We start from the raw sequence: 18,849 nt of genomic DNA, 5'->3' as shown, positions 1-18,849 counted from the left end.
TATGCATTACCTTAGACATTTTGATTTGGGGAATACATGGTCTACTGATGGATCAGCTTGTTTTACTTACCTTTACCTACCTTTGTGGTAGTTTATTTAGAAAACAACTGAATCTCCATTAACTGTAAACTTAACATAGGTGAGTTTCATTAGCAGTGAAAACCAAGCTGCACTGCACTTTATGATCCAAATAATAATATTTATTGTAGACCTAAATAAAATCAGAACTAACCATAACGCCCACCTCTTTATTTACAGCATTTTAATGCTTCCTCAGCAATACTGACAATTCATATAGGCTGAATATGAATTATTATCTCAGTATAGATAATAAATCCCCAAATAGCCTACTTAGCCTGTAATAAAACAACAACAAAAAAATTCGTCATTCTAAACAAGTCAGCACGGTTTTATTTTGAAAGAGTTGGCCGGAAAACTGATTTCTTCCTTGTCTCTACTTTGACCATGCTCATAACAAGCCACTCATTGATGTAAGCGGTGTCCGCGGCTTAAATGAGCCTCGTTTAGGAGTGTTTCTTAGTTCAGACGCGGACGGAGAGCAGACAGGCGCGGACTGTCCTCTTCCCTCTCCCCTTCCTCCGACTCCGTCTGCGGCTTTTGGATACCTACCTCCTCAAGCGCGCCTCAGTCAGTTCATCTCCACAGCTCATGCCCACTGTGGTCCCACTGGAAACTGTATTTACACTGATGATGCCTGGCTGAAAGGCTTGCGGCAGCGTTCATCTCCCAGCCGCACGCAGCTGACAGAAGAGCGCAGCTGCCGCTCTGTGTAATGGATCTACTGCTGTCGGAGAAAAGTTGGATTTGCTGAAGAGCCCAGTGGAGCCCTAAAATGGACAGAACAGGAGGGCGGTTTTAGAAAGGTGTTCTTGGGCTGGAATCACACCGTGAGAGGAAATGCACGGAGGTGGGTTGTACAGGCGACGAGCCTCCAGAGCAGCCGCGGTGCGCGTCAAGGTTCGGTGCCTTGGGCAGAAACAATTGTTTGTTTGGATCAAATGTATTTACCTTTTCTCTTTGAGCGGACGCTGTTTTATTTACAGTTCAAACATATTCCAAATAATAGAATAGTCACTATGGAGGTTTAACAACCAAGTCCTCGTTATCTTTGAATGTATTATCTTAAACTGAACCTAAGGGAACTTAGAGCTAAATAAGTGTTGTTTTTTTATTATTATCCTGCTTTGTGTCAGATCTTTCTGCTTCTCCTGTTTGTCTTTAGCCTTAAAACTTCCTTTTCTTGTGACTGTGACAAATCCACCTGATTTAATTGGCATCACCATCAACCACTGGGTTAAAAGCAGCTGTTAGTCTGCTCCATTTTGCTAAGATTGAGCAATAATAGGAATGCTAATAATAATAACCAATAAATTAGCCCAGGTGCCAAAAAATGGCACCTAACGCGTTACAGTAATAGGCTGCTACAGACTTATTTGACTGTGATGCTCTTATATTCTGAGCGCATGTACAAAGGTTTTTCCCGCAGGCAGCGAGTTTGCGCCTCGGTCCACACCAGCCTAAATTGAGTGTAATCTGATTGTGATTCATGATTATTATGGGCAGCAAAGGTCAAATACTATTGAAATCTATAGAGGAGCGATAAAAACCACCAGGGAGCACAGGCGCTCGTAAAAACGTATTGTCTGTCACAAGTAATTTGTCCCCAGATGTGTGGGCACAAAGCGCCGCGCGTCTTGGGGCTGTGGTGCCATTTTCCCTTTAAATATTCATTTCAGTTATTTTTTTAGACACTACCTACTCACAGCCGGGCTCGCACAATGAGCCATCTCTCTTGCTGACGGGAGGAAGAAGCTCTCTAAGTGCAGAGCGAGACACTGATGACCGCTGTCCTGCGCAGGCGATCGCCTGTATGTGCGTGTGCCGCCTCTGCCGCTCGCGCTCCAGCCTCTGTCTCGCGTTATCAGCACCTGAGGCACGCGCCATAGCAGACAGCTGCTACGCCCCTTGGTGCGTTCGCTGAAGCTCGCACGATGTTTTTGCGTGAGCAGTTCACGGAGGGTCGCTCTGTGCGTAAACAGGTGAATGTCTGTGCGCTGGGTGTCCGCAGGCGGCGTAGACGGGCCGGTGAGCGCAATGACAACGGTGCCTAATTGGCTCTTAAGTGACCACAGGTGTTGTCCACCTTAGGCCTGTACCACAATAGCGCCACTCCCAGTTTTAACTGTGAACAATACCCTCACGCTGACTATGATGCTGAAGCTTTGTTAGTGACTTACCTGTGGTATGTGTGGTACTTTATTTTCTAGATTTGTATGTGTGTGGGCAGGTTCATGAGGAGGAAGCTGATTGCGTCCTTCACCTCCTTGCGAAGTGAATTGAGAAGTGATTTAAAAATGAAATGATAAAACTTTGTCCAGCTGAAATATTCTCTTAGGAATATGTCGACTGTCCTTATGTTTAGTAAAATATGACAGCTATTGGTTGACATCGTCACCAGTTTTTATACACAGTTAAGTGGTTTTCTAAAATCAGTGTATCTTGCATTATTTTTTCTAACATTTCCAGCCAAAAGCCATTTTGTATAAAATGGTTTTGTTCAGTAGCAGCACAGGGTTTAGTGAGTGGCTTACGGCATCATTCTCTTAGTTTGGGTGGTCTTTTCTCTAAATATGCCTGTGCTGGCTCATACTCCCACCTATTATACTTCACTGCAAGATAATGGAGATAGATGTAATGAAGATCCTGAAGCCTGAGGGAAGTGTGTGTGTGCATTTCAAAAGCAGTCACTCGAAACATACAAGCTCATTGGTGCGCTTGTGTTAACCATGTTAACCATGCATTCTTCTTCTTCTCTGCCTGTCTCTCTTTCCTCTGTCTCTGTCTCTCTGCCCCTCTCTTGCTGACTTCCACCCTTCCATTCTGGGTGCCATTATGCAATGTGCCAGGCTCACGCTCGCGCTCTAATTCAATGTGAGCAGGCCAACCTATTATGAACTCAGTGGGGCTCAGGTCTACAGTGGCTTATCAGAGCAAGGCAGTGTCAGAAGCTGTAACATGCTCGCCCTCAGTGCAGATATCATTGTAATGCAACATATTTCACCTATTGTCTGTGGCCATGCACTGGCCAAATGTCTGTTCTTCTCATCGGTGCTATAAGCCTTGGAGTCTGTAATCCTGTTTTTCCTGCTAATGCTTTATGTTTCTGGTGCCTAGAGGCTGCAGATTAGTATGTTAGAGTTTCATGGCTGGGATGAGAGTTAATGGTTTGAAACTATATAATGGACTACTACTTTTTGCTCCTGTTACTACTGCTTTTACCGTTCTTAGTGTAGTCAATTCCACTTGTACTGCTGCTGTTGTACTACATTTAATTTTATCTCCACGTCCAATAATCCTGCCATATCTACTAATCGTAGTAGTACTATTTGTGCGTGTACTCATCCCAGTGCTACAGGTTGTAATCAGCTGTCACTAACCTACTATTTCTACTGCAAGTGTCTCTGTAGAGACTATTACACATGTATCATTTTACAGCAATTATGAAATTGGACTCTCCTCAAAGTGTTTGACCACTGCCACTGGGCAAGTTAATAAAGTTACTCTAAGCCACTTCTTTGTCAGACAGCAAAAATCCATTTGTAGAAGTTTTAAGAGATACAAATGTATTTTTACTACTTACCAATATCCTGTAAAGCACTGATTGTTCTGTTGATTTGCGAAATAATAAGCTGATTAATCAATAACAAATATTCAAATATTTAGTAAGACAAGTACTGAACCACAAAACTCCACAAATAAACTGATAACAATTCCTAAATGTTGCGCCTCATTAAAAAGATAATGCTGTCTTGAGGGTTGAATTTACCTAATTAACTTGGGTAGTGGAATGCTGCATATCACTGGTTGCATTAATAATTAATTTGATTTAATTGAATTATATAATACATGTATCAATCTGCCTCAGTGAGCTTAAAGTTAAAATGTTAACTTCAGCAACAGCAACAATTTTTTTCTCACATTGTGTCTCTTTCAGCTTTGTAACTCTATCATTTACAGGATGATTCACCGCTGAATGGCCCTACAATATTTTTCCAGCATTGTCCTTACAGAAAAGCTTTATATTGACACTCATATGATTATGTCATGAACATACACCAATATTATTAAGTCATGCCTACACTGGTTCCTACATATCTTCCCTCACAGCTCATTTTGTTCACTTAATTCAGTCGGGAGTTTCCTTAGAAATGCTATTGATCTGTATCTTAGTCACTATTCATTAAGGTCAGATGAATTCATTACAGCTGATCACACATATGGTTTCTGTGGATGTTTAGTGATTTCCATTTTTATTATTTATTTATTTTTTTGTTGAATGAAGCTATAAATGCAGCAATATGTCACCGGTCCTGGGACTAAGGTGTAATGTCTTTTTTTTACAGCGTGGATACTCTTCTTTCTAATAAAAGAGGGGTTCACTCTGGCACAGAGAACAAAAGGTAAGCTAGAGCTCAACTGTTTCTTAATTCTGTCCTGCCTTTCCTTCTTCTGTATTCCCTGACTACTTTTTCCTTTCCTCATTCCAACCGCCCTTCTGCGCTTTCTACCAGTTATTCCACCATTGATCCCCTGACTCACTAACCCATCTGCCTTCAGATTCCCAGAGCGATCATGGCGGCCAGAGCCCCAACCAAAATGACTGTGGGACCTGGGTCCGCAACATCAATGGCGGGGTATTCACATCCCCAAACTACCCCATGACCTACCCACCCAACAAGGAGTGTGTTTACATCCTGGAAGGTAAAGCCTTTTTTCCATCTGAACACTTCATCTTAAGCTTAGTAACCAGAACAGCTGACATGGTTTCCTGCCTCTGAGCACATTGCCTCTTTCAGTGAATGTCATTAGTCTGACTGACATTGTTTTATATAACCTTGCCCTTATCTGATTTTCTTTTCCTTTGCTGGCGGGCAATCAGCCTGACATTTTCCGAATGAGCCATCCTGAGTTTGTTTCACTGCACAGATATACAGAGGCCCTTTGATAATGATGGAGAGTGGCGCGTTGTGTGTAGCCCCTGACTTCTGGCCTAATCAGAGTGATGCTGTATTCATCTCTATTAGCAGGGTCTGCTAGGAGACCTTCTATTGAATGGAACATTAAAAACATCAACATCTGCTACACAACGGAGCTTTAGCGGCACATCACCGGCATGCAAGGGTTCTTGCCAACACTTCAATGTTTACCAGAAATAATCACATCAATCAGTAATTTGGTGGATCGCTGCACAGGAAACATGATGGAAAATATCATTGCAGCCACAGGAGCTGTGGTCTGGGATATTGGTGATGTGTTTTTATACTGAATTGATTAGCTGTTCCTTGCAGATGAGATATCTGCTTGGTACTTTTCCTGCCATGGTGGGAAATATATTTTACACATGGTTCAAGGGCTCCCCCTGTGGACAAAGCAAGCCCAAACCTATTTGTTGATGACTGCGCCTCGACTCCATCGCAGGCAGCCTACTGGTGTGTGCAGCAGTATATCACAGTGGGTCTGGAAAGTGACAGCTTGAACCTATTATTTGCTGTTGTTTGGTCCTGAATGGCCTGAGTCATATTCATATCCGAGCTCCACTACTGAGCCTTTTCTGTCTGATAGAGACAGAGAGATGCTCACGTTTCACGTTAAGTGCTCATCAGATAGACTTGTAATCATAATTTGTGGTTAGTAAGGCTCATTGATTGTGTCATGTCCCCCAGTTCATCAGCTCAATAGATCGAGTGATTATACTTTCTGCTCTTCCTATATCAAGCTGTGTCATCTGTGTGTCTGTTTGCATGTGTGAGAGAGACAGATAGGAATTTAAGGAGAGAATAAGACCCAACACACCAGGGAATGAAAACAGGTAGCAGGAAGTGCAGGCGTACAAGCTACTTGTTCAAGCAGAAAGAGTGAACACTTGTGCTGAAATTCATACACAAGAATAGAGGCACAGTTCCATTAATCTGTGTTACTTTACTTCACTTCCAGACTACACCATACCATAATGTACCACCCTTGACCTCACCCTTTTATCTCTAATGGTGCATGCCTGACTTTTCCATGCCTGAGATGATTCAGAACAGCACCCCACCCTCACCCTGCAGCCTGCATCCACAGCATCTCGATTTAGTGTGATTCATCTACTAAGGCACACCTGAATTGGCCTTGTTAAATGCTTCCTCAACCTGTGTTGTGTAATGTTAATAAAATGCTCTGACCATATAGAATATTCACCAAGTTTGGATTTGCATGACAGATGAACCTGTGAGCTCCAGTTTGTGCTGTGGTTGCTGTGTCTCTGATTCACTGACTCAGACAACAGTGTTAACATGTCAGACCGTGTGTTTGTGTGATGGCATATCTCTGTACATATATACAGTACCAGTCAAAAGTTTGGGCACATTTACTTATTTACTTCAATGCTAAAGTGCGTCCAGACTTTTGACAGGCAGTGTATATGTGTGAGGTACATGCTTTAATAATTTAATATGCATCTTTGTTTTTATGTTTAAAAGAACATTATAGTGAGTGTTTAGATTTATTGTGTTCTGTCTGTTTATTGTTTTGTGCATGCACAGTTATACATTGGATGCAGAAATGTGATTATAATGCTTTGTACCACAATTGGAAAGCACACACCAATGCAAAAGCAACACCAGGGAGAAGTAATTAGGTTAAACACATATTTTAATAATTGTTTCTTTTGGGATAGTATCAAGACATGATATTGCTTTGAAAGTTAAGGGTAAGCGGGTAAATCATTGGGTTAGTGTGTCCTTACACTCATGGATGTGTTGTTGAATTGGAGCCTCAGATTCAAAAGTGCAACAGTAAATATTGGTGTGAAGGAACAAGCAACGCTTGTGCTCACATTGGTCATTAATCATGGTTTATATAGCTATAAATGTTTAATCAGCAATGCAGCCCCTGAGACAAGGAAAACTTGTCTTTTGTCATGTTAATACTTGTTAACACAGTGCTGTTTTCAACAGTGACGCTGTTCCCTCTCATGCACCAGGTGCCAAATGTTGCTCAGTCACATTTTCTGTAAATGTGCTGTCATGTCTCAATGAATAAACAATAAATAGATAGTGACAGATGTCCATGTTGCATGTCTCAGTAGGGCTTTAGTTGCCTATGCTGTGGATAGTACTCTGCACTAGGTCTGAGCCAACTTCTAAAAGCTTCAGCATCCAGATGAACTCAATTTGACTGTACGTTGAATTTACACTTTGGAGTTATGTCAAGATTTTTCTTTGTCCCACTAATGCCAGATAAAATTGTGTACCATTCATGCACCTCTCTCCTTTGATTCCTGTCTCCCTTCTCTGTTATTCACCTTAGCTCTCCCTAGGCAAAGGATTCAGCTGGCTTTTGATAAGAACTACTACATCGAGCCCTCATTCGAGTGCCGCTTCGATCACATCGAAATCCGTGATGGCCCATTTGGGTTCTCACCACTTATTGATCGCTTCTGTGGTGGAAAGAACCCTGGCCTGGTCACATCCACGGGGCGTTTCATGTGGATCAAGTTCACCAGCGATGAGGAGCTGGAAGGCCTTGGCTTTCGCATCAAGTACACCTTCATTGCAGGCAGGGGCACACACTGTCTGTCTGGAGTTGATGTAAATCTGCAATCAGACTCTTTAAGCTGATTCTGTACACATCAAAGGTTTTGAATTAGATGTGAACTGGATTTGGTTAAATTGCTTTTACAACATCAATACAAACATAAATAGGAGGCAGATCTCAATGTGATAAAAAAAAGATACCATTCTTCACTAACAAATGTTCTGCATTACCCATCTTGTTTTTATTACCAGTAAAAGATGACACCCACAGATCACTCATGGGGTCCTCAATTTTCCAAACACCACAGGATTCCTTCCCTCTGTGTTCCTGCTCTGCAGCAGATCCGTGTTCAACTTTGGAGCTCCTGAATCTGAACCCAATATGCCTAGAAACAGCATCTCCCATCATGCAGCAGATATTAGCTTCAAACAGACCCCTTTATGCTTTATCTGGCCTGCCTTAATGGGCTCTTATCTCGTGTTTTCTGCTTACCTATTTCTGCTGTGTGGATTGAAAGTAACGTGCCTCCCAAATCTTATCATTTCAGACCCTGATTTCCATCTGCACGTGGGTGGACTGCTAAACCCCATCCCAGGTAAGCGCTTCTATATTTTGCCGGTTTCCGTTCAATTCTTTTTGAAGAGCTCTTCTGAGGAGCTTACCATCTCTGCCTCTGACATGAATGCCAAACACCAAATGTACTTCAACAAGCACATGACTGTATGCAAAGTGAAAGGATGTACATACACACACATTCACTAATTTAAACATAAAAAGGACACAAACTTCTTTTATCTAGTTCTTCCCTTCTGTCTTCCTGTCTTTGTTCTGTCTTCTTACTGGCCTTTGTCCTAATCTGCCATGCTCACTTCAGTTCCATCTTAAATCCTTTACTTCTTTAAATAAAAGCTTTCATCTGTCCCTCTGTCTAGCATGATTCTCTGCAGATCCTACCCTTTTCCCTCTTCTGCTCCATCTGCTCACTCTCTCTTTCTCATCTGTTTTTTTCCTTGCTTCTCTCATGTACTTTCATGTTACTCCTTTCTCAGCTGCCCTGTCTTTTATGTGTCTCTCTCCCATTGTTTTTCTTTTCACCTGTACTGCTCTGCCCCTCTGCAGACTGTCAGTTTGAAATCAGCGGATGGGATGGGATGATTCACTCCAGTCAAGTAGAAGAAGAAGAACGTGTGAAGCCTGGTGATGCTCTGGACTGCATCTGGACTATCAGGGCTCCTCCTCAGTCCAAGGTCAGTACAAGTATTAGTCATCAGGAATGATGACGTGTGCTGCTTCTGTGCTATTCTTCAACACGTTTGGTACTAAAGTCATTTTAACATACCAGAAAAATTTTTTAAAAAACCTGATGTGAAGTAATTCTGAAATTTACCATGCAGACTTGCACTACGAATAGAGTTTAGGTAAGATGATGCTCTGAATATAAACAAGAGTAGGAACGGCTCTGAATTTCTAAACGGTTGTGAGCCATCATTTTGTTCAGCGTGTCCCCCTGAGACACACTCTGAGTAGAGTCGCTCCAGTGCTTCGTCTCAAAAGTGCTCTCTATCTGAATATCACTATTATTTTTACATGTTTCTCTTTTGTACTGTTGCTGTAGTTGCAAACGTGATGTTTATTTGTTTCAATGTAGAATTCCATTATCAACAGGCATAATGGATTTGTCTCCTTCAGGTCAAAACATTGCCTTCAATCATCTGCCTTTGTGAAATAACTTTCTCACTTGCTTATTCTAAAGAAAGTAAATAAATAAACAAGCAACCAAGCAAATGTACCGTATGTCTTATACCCTGTAGTGTTTTTCCTCATTTAAATATTTAGTTTGAATGCATATAATAGCATTGTCTGTTCTCCATTTATTCTTCAATGGTCATGTCAGTAATGTGATTGTAATGCAAATGCATAATGGGTGTGGGTAGTGCCAGTACACAGAGGGGCAGTATGTGCAAAAGCCATGCAGGCAGTTTTTATGTATAAAATACAGCCCTGGAGATGCATAAGTACATTTTCAAGCCAAGAGAGAAAGTATGGTGATGTGTTCTCATAAGTTCTGATATTTATGAGTGGATATTCAAAATCCCATTGAAATTACAACCATAACGTAGCCATGAATCAAGGCTAGTCTTGATTTATTGCTGCTCTGTCCCTGTCTGACTAAATGAATCATCATCACACTCCTATGCTATTCACTGACCACAATTTATTGACAAACACACACAAATACATTTGCCTCGACTTCAGCATCAAACGGCTGATGTACACATACAATCACAAGTTACTTAATTTATTATCACACCCAGTACTGTGATTTGTATGTAAATGAATATTTTATACATACACATAAAACATTAATTCCTTGCACATGCACTACTTAACCTCTCACATACACAGATTAGTCCCTCAGAGTCATTTCACTGGTCCTATATGTATTGTGTGAGGCAGCAGTGAAGAGGATCAGAATTGAGCAGCAGCACTGAGTTACCTAGACAGATATTAGCTCAATGAAGCAGAAGGCACAGAGTAGCTCAGTCAGCAGCAATATAAGAGCAGGTACTTAACTGCTGCATAGTTAAAGGTGCCTGTGTGCAAAATGTGCTGAAATTTCACCGAAGTTGTTGTCCCCCTGTGGCTGAGATCGTATCATGTCAGCAGTGATGATTGGGCTTGTTCCACGGATTTTAAAAGACATTTATTTTGTAATTACATTACTAGTTGAAACCTAACAGGTGGCTGGCACAGTGCTTGTTGAGAGTGACAGCCAAAGCCTCTTAATATTTTTTAACAGAAGATATTATGCGTGTTACAGTGAGCCTAATGCAGGTATAAATAATACAACTAATCAGCTGAATTCCATTTAGCTGTTTAAATTTGCTGTATTGTGCATGTTGGAAGATGTAGTAACATCTATGTTTTCCTACAGTGGCTGAGTTTGTCCACCAGATTGTGCTGTCCAGGTTTATCACCAATGTTCTTCATTAAACCTGTGCATTTTCCTTCTACGTGTGAAGTTAATGATAATGAAAATATATTCAGAGGTTAAGAAAATTTGGGGGCCATATTTCAATTAGACATTTATTAGTCCCATCTTCTATTCCAATCTACAGTATTCTAATCAATATATATATGAACATTAGCTATATTTGCATTGCTGGTTTAATGCATGTTTTTTGTGTTCATGCTCATAAAACCTCCAGATGCTGATTATGTTTAGACAGCTGTGAAGATAACGTTTGCTATGGAGTTGGGATTTATTTGCCACCACATTGATTTTGTGCTCTTGCTCTTGCTCATTGCAGATCTACTTGCGCTTCATGGACTACCAGATGGAACACTCTAATGAATGCAAGAAGAACTTTGTGGCAGTGTACGATGGCAGCAGCGCCATCGAGAATCTCAAGGCCAAGTTCTGTAGCACCGTGGCCAATGACGTGATGTTGGATAATGGTGTGGGGGTCGTGCGAATGTGGGCTGACGAGAAGAGCCGACTGAGCCGGTTCCGCATGCTTTTCACTTCCTTTGTTGACCGTGAGTGCCAGTCTTGTTGACAGTGTAACGTTATGAAGAAGCAAAATTAACTAAATTAATTAAATAGAGCCCAGTTAAAAATGTTATAGTTCCACTTTATTATTCCTTCAAATGCATCCATTGGTGGAGGTAGATTCAATTCCATGTTATTGCAGAAAAAACAAAATTCCTCTCTTGTTTACTTTGCCTCTTATGACTATATTATATAACTCTATCTGTAGAGCACCATATGTCATTACCTTACTGTAACACCCAAAGCCTCCCAGCCATAACATTATCCACCCACACATAGAAACAGACAGAAAAACAGTTGATAAATGAGGTCCCACACTCTGCATCACTGGTCATTAACAGACATTTCAGTGAGGAAAACTAATTACACTGTTAAGGGTATAGACTTGTGCAAAACAATTATTTACTCCAGTGTTTTTTAAATAACTGAAAGCATCAAATCATTTGTATATGCGAGACACAGCATGATGCTGTGCTTGTTAAACATCACTTCTGTAATGCAAATAAGAATTGATTTCTCTACTTTGTCATAAAGTAATGCTGAGTGATGTTAATGTGTCTACTGGAATTAATTATCCATTAAGCTTCATCATTTTTGAAGGACAAGGAAAAAGGGCCATGAAGATTTTGGTGCCTTTAACAAGATGTTTCCCCCTGAGGGTTGAGGCCTTTCGTTTTATTATTTTAAGACAATTATGATAATTCTGATATACTTTGTTATTTCAGATTTAACTTTATTCAACCCTCTGTCATGTCATGCTCACATTGTTCACTGCTCCTGCTGTTATTTAAATGAAATTGAAAGTAACCATTGTTTTTACATATTTTCTGGCTCATTGTGTCACTTCCTCACAAAGCCATACCTTCACTGTTGTAATTACACAGATTTTTCCAGCTTTCCAGCTGTCAGTTGAGGGGCAAACATCTGGGTTTTTAGTAATCCAGTTAATCAAAATGCCTGGATTATCCTGCCTCTGGTATCAGTAATATTACTTCAATTCATGGTGTAGATTATTGTTTACAAGCTTTTCTTCTTTGAATCTACTGATTCATCTACATGACTTAAACTGAGGACAAACCTGCACACATAGGAAGTATTATCCATACTCTGAATTGGATTGATTCCACTGCAGATCATATTTTAATATTTGCATAGAACATAAGTGATCTGGACATACGTGAATTCTTGCAGCGTGAACAGATGAACTGCAGGGTTGCAAAAATGGTAGCCAGCGTGTAATAGGACAGCAAGCATGATCTTCCACCAGAGTTTCCTATTGAGTGTCAACTGTTTGGTATCATGTGAGGAATGTTTTCTGTTTAACAGTGTATGGGGTACATTGGACATCAGGAGAGACGTTCATGAGTAGATTGGACATCTGAAATTAATCACAAAATATTTAATTGTCCTCTTTGGCACCCTCCACTTTGTGGCACCTAAGGCTGACTGCCTCCCTCACCTTAGCCTTATAACAGTCCTGTTAAGGATGTACAAAACAGATGCAGTTAGGTTGCACATAAAGTAGCAGAAATTGCACTGAAGGGAACTGTTTTTCTGTTAACACACTGTAATATTTTCATTAAATGCCTGAATAGACTGAGATATTAATTGCCACATTCTCCTACCTCCTCCCAAACCCTAGGTGAATACTAATGTTGTTTTCATCAGCAAACCCATAACCATGGCAGTCAGAACTTAATGGCCTTTTAAATTCAGTAAGGTTTTTTTTTTTTTCACTCCAAGAGTCCTTAAGACCATTTGGATCCTCATTAATTCTGATCACACTATTCGTCTTGGTGAAGTCTGAAGTCTCTTGAACAACTCCCAAACTTTATTTGGTCAGAACCAGCCACTGGCTCAGAGTTTGCTTGGAGGTCAGAGGGAAACATTAATCGTTGTCACTCAGAGAACAAGATGAGTTTTGGCCTTTGCACTCCATCATCCTTAATGTGCTCTAATCTTTCAGCAGAACCCCCTCTGACATGTAAGCCAGACATATTAAGATTTTCCTAAATACACACAGACGGTCACATCCACACACACATGTAGTGCATATCATTTATTCAGACATGAGCTATGTGCTTATGTATGTGACAGGGTGGAAGTAAAAGGGTGAAGTGCTGTTGACACACTAAGAAACTACATTTTGAAGGCGGGGGACGTATAATTGGTTTGGAAGTGATCGCAGTGTCAGGGGACATTTCCCATCCACAAGTTCGCTGGGGGAAAGATGGGGAGGACACACTTTTATGCTCACATACTGTACAAACATCCCCTTGTCAAAGTTATTTAGCCCCAAGGCAGAGGAAGCTTCCATGGAGAGGAAAGTAGAGCCTTATAGCCCTCATCATGGAGGACTTCAGAACAGGGTTGATGTTGATGAAGTGAACCACAGCTTGTTTTAGCACAGGTGGAAAGTAAAAGGGGTTTAACTCAATGTTCATGGTATAGAGGAGGTTTTGTGTAGCTTAGCTCATTCACACATGGATCTTCCTTGACAATCCTCCCAGATCTGTGTTCTTCATATATGCTAATCTAATCTGTAATCTCGCTACCTCACGTTGTCACTCTGATTTTTCCATATTATAATTTTACCTTTGTAGATTTGAGTCTGTTCATTGTGGCAAAAGGATCCCTCCTCTATTGCTGCTTCTGAGGTTTCTTTATTATTTATTTTGGATGGAGTTTTCCTTATCTCCCTTGATGGTCTAAGGATGATACACGACTTTACTTTATGCAGAAATCGTAATTTTAATTTTACTCCATAATGCATTTAATATAGTTACACCAATTAAAACATCACAATGACACTACAAAGTGCACCTTCAAAACATAGTAAATGTCCCTACTGCTCTGCTGTAATGAATACTGTATACTAAATATAGAAACGTTCCTTCACAGTGTAAGAAATGGTTGGACTTGAAATGGGAATCAAACCTCACCAGTTGTACAAAAACATATCTATTCCTCTCTAGAAGTAGTTCTGGGTAAATAAAATCATAAACAAATTAGTAAACATAGCTGGCTGCTTAGATGATACTTCAGTTTTGACATGTTATATCTGTGAGGTGTGTTTGATTCTTTTCTGTCAAAGCAGAAACATAAGAACAAAATTTGATCTTGGCCTGTTGCACATTTTAAATTCCTCATGTGCTCCAGAAGAAAGAAACAGCACTATAAGTCGCACTGCTTTTCAACTAACTTCCACTTCACCAAAATTGCCCCAAATTGTCTATAGCAAGACTCAGGCATGTGGATCTTCTCTCAGCCTTGCAGCTCTTCCTTCTTACTGGCAGTGCATCGATCTCCTGAGCCTAGCAGCCAGCATCAATTACTAGTCATCTCTGTCTCTGCCATCTCAGCCTTCATACGCTAACAGTCGCTTTAATGTTGTGTGTCTCACGGCACCTGCCTGACCATCTGCACCCCATGATGGCCCAAAGCCCTTTCTACCAACCCCAATTGCTCATCTTTTCCATATTCCACCTCTCCTCCTGCTCCCAGTCTTCCAAATATCCACACATCCAGCTTCCTGCCCCCCTCTCACAGTCCCCCTTGATAGAAAGGCTGCTGCTCAGTGAAGCTGCCATATCCTCCCCTTTATCACCCCCTGAATGTAGTGTCTGCAGGAAATGATGAGGTATGGCCTTGTGTGGGCTGTCCCTATTAGATCCCTAATTTCAATAAATAATAGAACATTATATTTTTTATTACATACCACTACAGATTTTTACTGCAATGTTTTTTTTTTTTAATGTAGTTATTGTTTTATTGCTATTATCCTCAAAATAGCTTCTGGGCCTTTTCGCTGTAGTCATTTTTTACTCAGCACTTTTATACAACTCTTTTTCGGTTGTTATTTTTTTTGTGTCATTTTTTGTGTTTTGTCTTTTGCCTGCAGCCCCATGTTCAGCCAATACATTCTTCTGCCACAGCAACATGTGTATAAACAACTCCCTGGTGTGCAATGGAGTCCAGAACTGTGTCTACCCATGGGATGAAAACCACTGCAAAGGTGATCTTTTGTCTCTTATTTCCAAATGCAATGTAACGTAATATAGAGTGCAATGTTAGATTTAATTTCTGTTCTTATATTTTTTTATTGTTAATACCTTTTTTGTAGTTTTCTATTGTTGCTGCTATTTTTATTTTGTATCATACCCTTTCCTGTTGTAATATTGTGAGTTTCCCCATTGTGGGACACATAAAGGTTCATCTCATCTTAAATGAAGATATTACAGTTACTAGAAGTGTGTTTAGCAAGTTTCTAAAGTTGGTCATCTGTTGTGCTTTTTATACATAGTTTATTTTTCTCATTCTTTCTTCTCATCTCCTCTCTTCTCCTCATCCATTCTCTCTCCAGAGAAGCGATCTAGGGGGCTTTTTCACCAGATCACTAAAACCCATGGCACTGTCATTGGTGTCTCATCCGGCATAGTACTGGTTCTTCTTATCATCTCTATCTTGGTCCAGATGAAGCAGCCAAGAAAAAAGGTAACTTGTCTGTTGTGTTTGACCGTTTGTTCAGAGGTAAAGCAGAGCAAGCTGGAAAGGCAAGACATGTAATTGAAGATAACTGTACAATTATTAACAAGATAGGTGCCCATGTGTGGAGGCTAATCGAGGCCATATGTTTGGTTAATTTGAAAAAGAAAACTAACTGTAAAGCAAAATTGTATCTGAAAAACAATCATTTGAAATTGAAAACTAATATATTGACCTTGATCCCAGAAAAAGTAACAAAAAAATATTATATAAAAACTTTTTTTTAGTTCAAATGTAATTTTAATTCATTTTCAACTATAAAAAATGTTTTCAGTTTCAAATCTTGGCCCTCTTCTGGTGTAGGGGGTGGGATTAAATTAGGTGGGTGGAACAGGAACTAGGAACTAGGAACAGATAAAATAAATTGAAATACTGAAATCACTTATGTTAAATAAACAAACTTCTAACTTGGCAAAAACTTCACGTTGGAAGCTGAAAGCTGAGAAAAGTATTGTGTTTTTTCACAGTTGTAAGACAAGACAAGAGTCTTGAGACAAGAGTTATTTGGTTTTTGTCTTTAGCAGTGTGAAAACTTGTGGCCTTTTTACTACTAAAATTTAATATTCTGAATGGATCTTCTTCTTTTCCAGGTTGTAGCTCGCCGTCCTGGTGTTTTCAATAAGGCCGGATTCCAAGAGGTCTTCGACCCACCTCATTATGAGCTCTTCTCTCTGCGGGATAAGGAAATATCCTCAGATTTAGCCGACCTCTCTGAGGAGCTGGACAGCTTTCAGAAGCTGAGGCGCTCCTCCACCATGTCTCGCTGTGTCCATGAGCACCACTGTGGCTCACAAGCTTCAGTGGCTACTGGTGGTGGGAGTATGAAACACAGCCGCACCACCCTGAGCTCCATGGAGCTGTCTTACCACAACGACTTCTCCAAGCCACCACCCATGAAGACTTTCAATTCCACCGCCAGCTACAAGAAGAGCTGCTATGGCTATAAACAGCACTCACAGACTCATGACTGCGACCAGCAGGTCATTGAAGATCGTGTCACAGAAGAAATCCCATGTGAGATCTATAGCCGTGGTGGAGGAGGAGTGGGAGGAGGAGCCACAGGTGGAGGAGCAATAGGAGGAGCATCAGGGATAGCAGGAGGTGGGATTGCAGGGCCAGTGGGAATAACAGGAGGAGTGGCGATGGCTGGAGGAATGGGTATTGCAGGAGGAGTGAGCATGGCAGGGCCTAGTGGCATTGCTGGAGGCATCGGTGGCGGGATGGCAGGAGCCTGCGGAACCCTCAGTGTCCGCGGCAACAGTTCTCGTAACAGCACCACCATAGTTGATCCACAACAGCGCTCCATATCCATGGACTTCTAGATGGAAAAGGGAGAAAGAAAAGCAGAAAGGCAATGCAGCACACTTGCATTTCACTCAACAAGAAAAGGAAGAAGAGAAAGTACTAGAGTCTCAATAATCCTAAATTGATCATTCTTGTTTCCTCTTCTACCATTTCTCTCCAAGCAGTAATAATGGTATTGTGGGTAAGACTTAAGGATCTTCTCCCATCATAGTCTCATGTGGAGGTTTGGGAAAAATGGGAGACAAGAAAGGATGTATCAGAAGAGGAAGAACATCTTAGGAAACCGTTCTATTCTTTGGGATACTAAGACATCTTGTCTTATCTAAGGTCTCATACTCATGTAACACTTTCCTTCCATAAGAGACTTAAAGGAGAATGTTCTCGCATGCAGACCCAGAGAGAGAGAAAAAGACAGACTGGTTTTTACATTTATTCACCTGCCATGCACAAATATATGATATATAGTGCGTCTTCTAATAATTTATTTGAGTCTTTATTTTTGTCAGTGTACTGTACTGTTACAACCAGTATATATCCAGCCTCATGATGATGCTTGGCTTTTAACTCTTTAATCCTTTTCAACTGTTGCTCAGATGATTTTATGAAGATGACTTATCCATGACATGAAGTGTTAATGATGAGGATGAAGTTGCTGTTGATGATCAGAAATATGATGACAATGATAATGAGTTGATGTTACATTAATAATTATGTGATTTTCATGGTTACCTCACACACAAACACAGAAGGTATGATCTATTCAGTCTCTCCTCAGGAAGAGCACATGAAGAGACTGTCTTATTTTGGTAGAGGAAAAAAAAGACTTTCTGCTCTATGAGCTTTATAGCATATGGACATTCAGGCAGTAGTCATTTATGGAATATAAAATATTTGGTTGTGAGGCCTGGACTGAATCAAAAATAAAAACCATGTCACTCCCAGTCCCCACCTTTACCATGAGAAAATATAATTTCTCAATTTCCCCATGAGTGTGTAAAACAAGCACAACCTGTTTCCCTAAAGAGACAGACATGTAGCCTATATAGGACTTGTTTATGATTTTAACCACTGGTTGTATAATTTCATTCTCTTGAATTAAATGACAGCTTACTCACCTCCCTGTGTGACCTTTTCTGTTTATTATAACTGAAGATGACTATGAAAAGAGCCGCACCCATGGCTGGAGTTTGTCACATGCAGATAGAAAAGAAATCCAAAGGTGTTTGGCATTCCAGTGGTATATACTATCATGCAGAACTTATTTAGGCATTATTTATTTTCTGATGTGTGTGGATGAAATAGTTTCTAAAATATTTTATGGATGGCTACATGATTTCAGGCTGATTAATCCTAATTTTTGCAATGTGAACCGTTCTGCTTCAAATACTATTGAATGAAAGGCGTAAAGATGTTGTAGATCCTCTGGAGTGTAAAACAATTGTAAAAGGTCAATCACTCACTCTCTTATGGGCACAGTCAACCTTTTCTTTACACTCATAATGCATTTGTCTTTGTCTTGAGCCGTGTGGCTGTCTAGCTATGCGATAGCAATAAATATATTGTGCCAGGTATTCCTGAGCAGCATGTTTCATTGGTCAAAGAAATCAGTTATCATATACTATACATTCAGTAACTCTAAACCTGAGTATTACACAATCAGAGAAACTGAGTTGATTATACAAAGTCAGTAAAAACATTAGGACTACAGTTCATGATTACTGTAATGACAAAAACAATAATCTACCAAAGGTTCATCCAATATCACTGGAAAAAACATGCTGTGCTCATAGCTTAGAGGTTTTGAAGTAGAAAAAAGGAGACAGACTCCATCTTTGTCTACTTTAAAC

The 18,849-nt window shown here is 40.4% G+C and overlaps 1 protein-coding gene across 1 annotated transcript; it reads left to right on the top strand.

Moving 5' to 3' along the window:
• The first annotated feature begins 521 nt into the window (after window positions 1–521).
• Window positions 522–18,118, top strand: neto2a (neuropilin (NRP) and tolloid (TLL)-like 2a). Its single transcript, XM_026293177.1, has 10 exons — window positions 522–928; window positions 4,425–4,481; window positions 4,639–4,782; window positions 7,372–7,620; window positions 8,147–8,194; window positions 8,719–8,846; window positions 10,911–11,139; window positions 15,054–15,167; window positions 15,516–15,646; window positions 16,288–18,118. The coding sequence occupies exons 1-10, from the start codon at window positions 919–921 to the stop codon at window positions 17,017–17,019; spliced, it is 1,842 nt and encodes a 613-aa protein (XP_026148962.1). The 5' UTR covers window positions 522–918; the 3' UTR covers window positions 17,020–18,118.
• Window positions 18,119–18,849: the final 731 nt, after the last annotated feature.

This window comes from Mastacembelus armatus, chromosome 3, assembly GCF_900324485.2.
Source record: "Mastacembelus armatus chromosome 3, fMasArm1.2, whole genome shotgun sequence".
NCBI classification, from domain to species: Eukaryota; Metazoa; Chordata; class Actinopteri; order Synbranchiformes; family Mastacembelidae; genus Mastacembelus; species Mastacembelus armatus.
The sequence above is the reverse complement of the archived record's forward strand: the minus strand, read 5'-3'. Positions and strand labels throughout refer to the sequence as shown.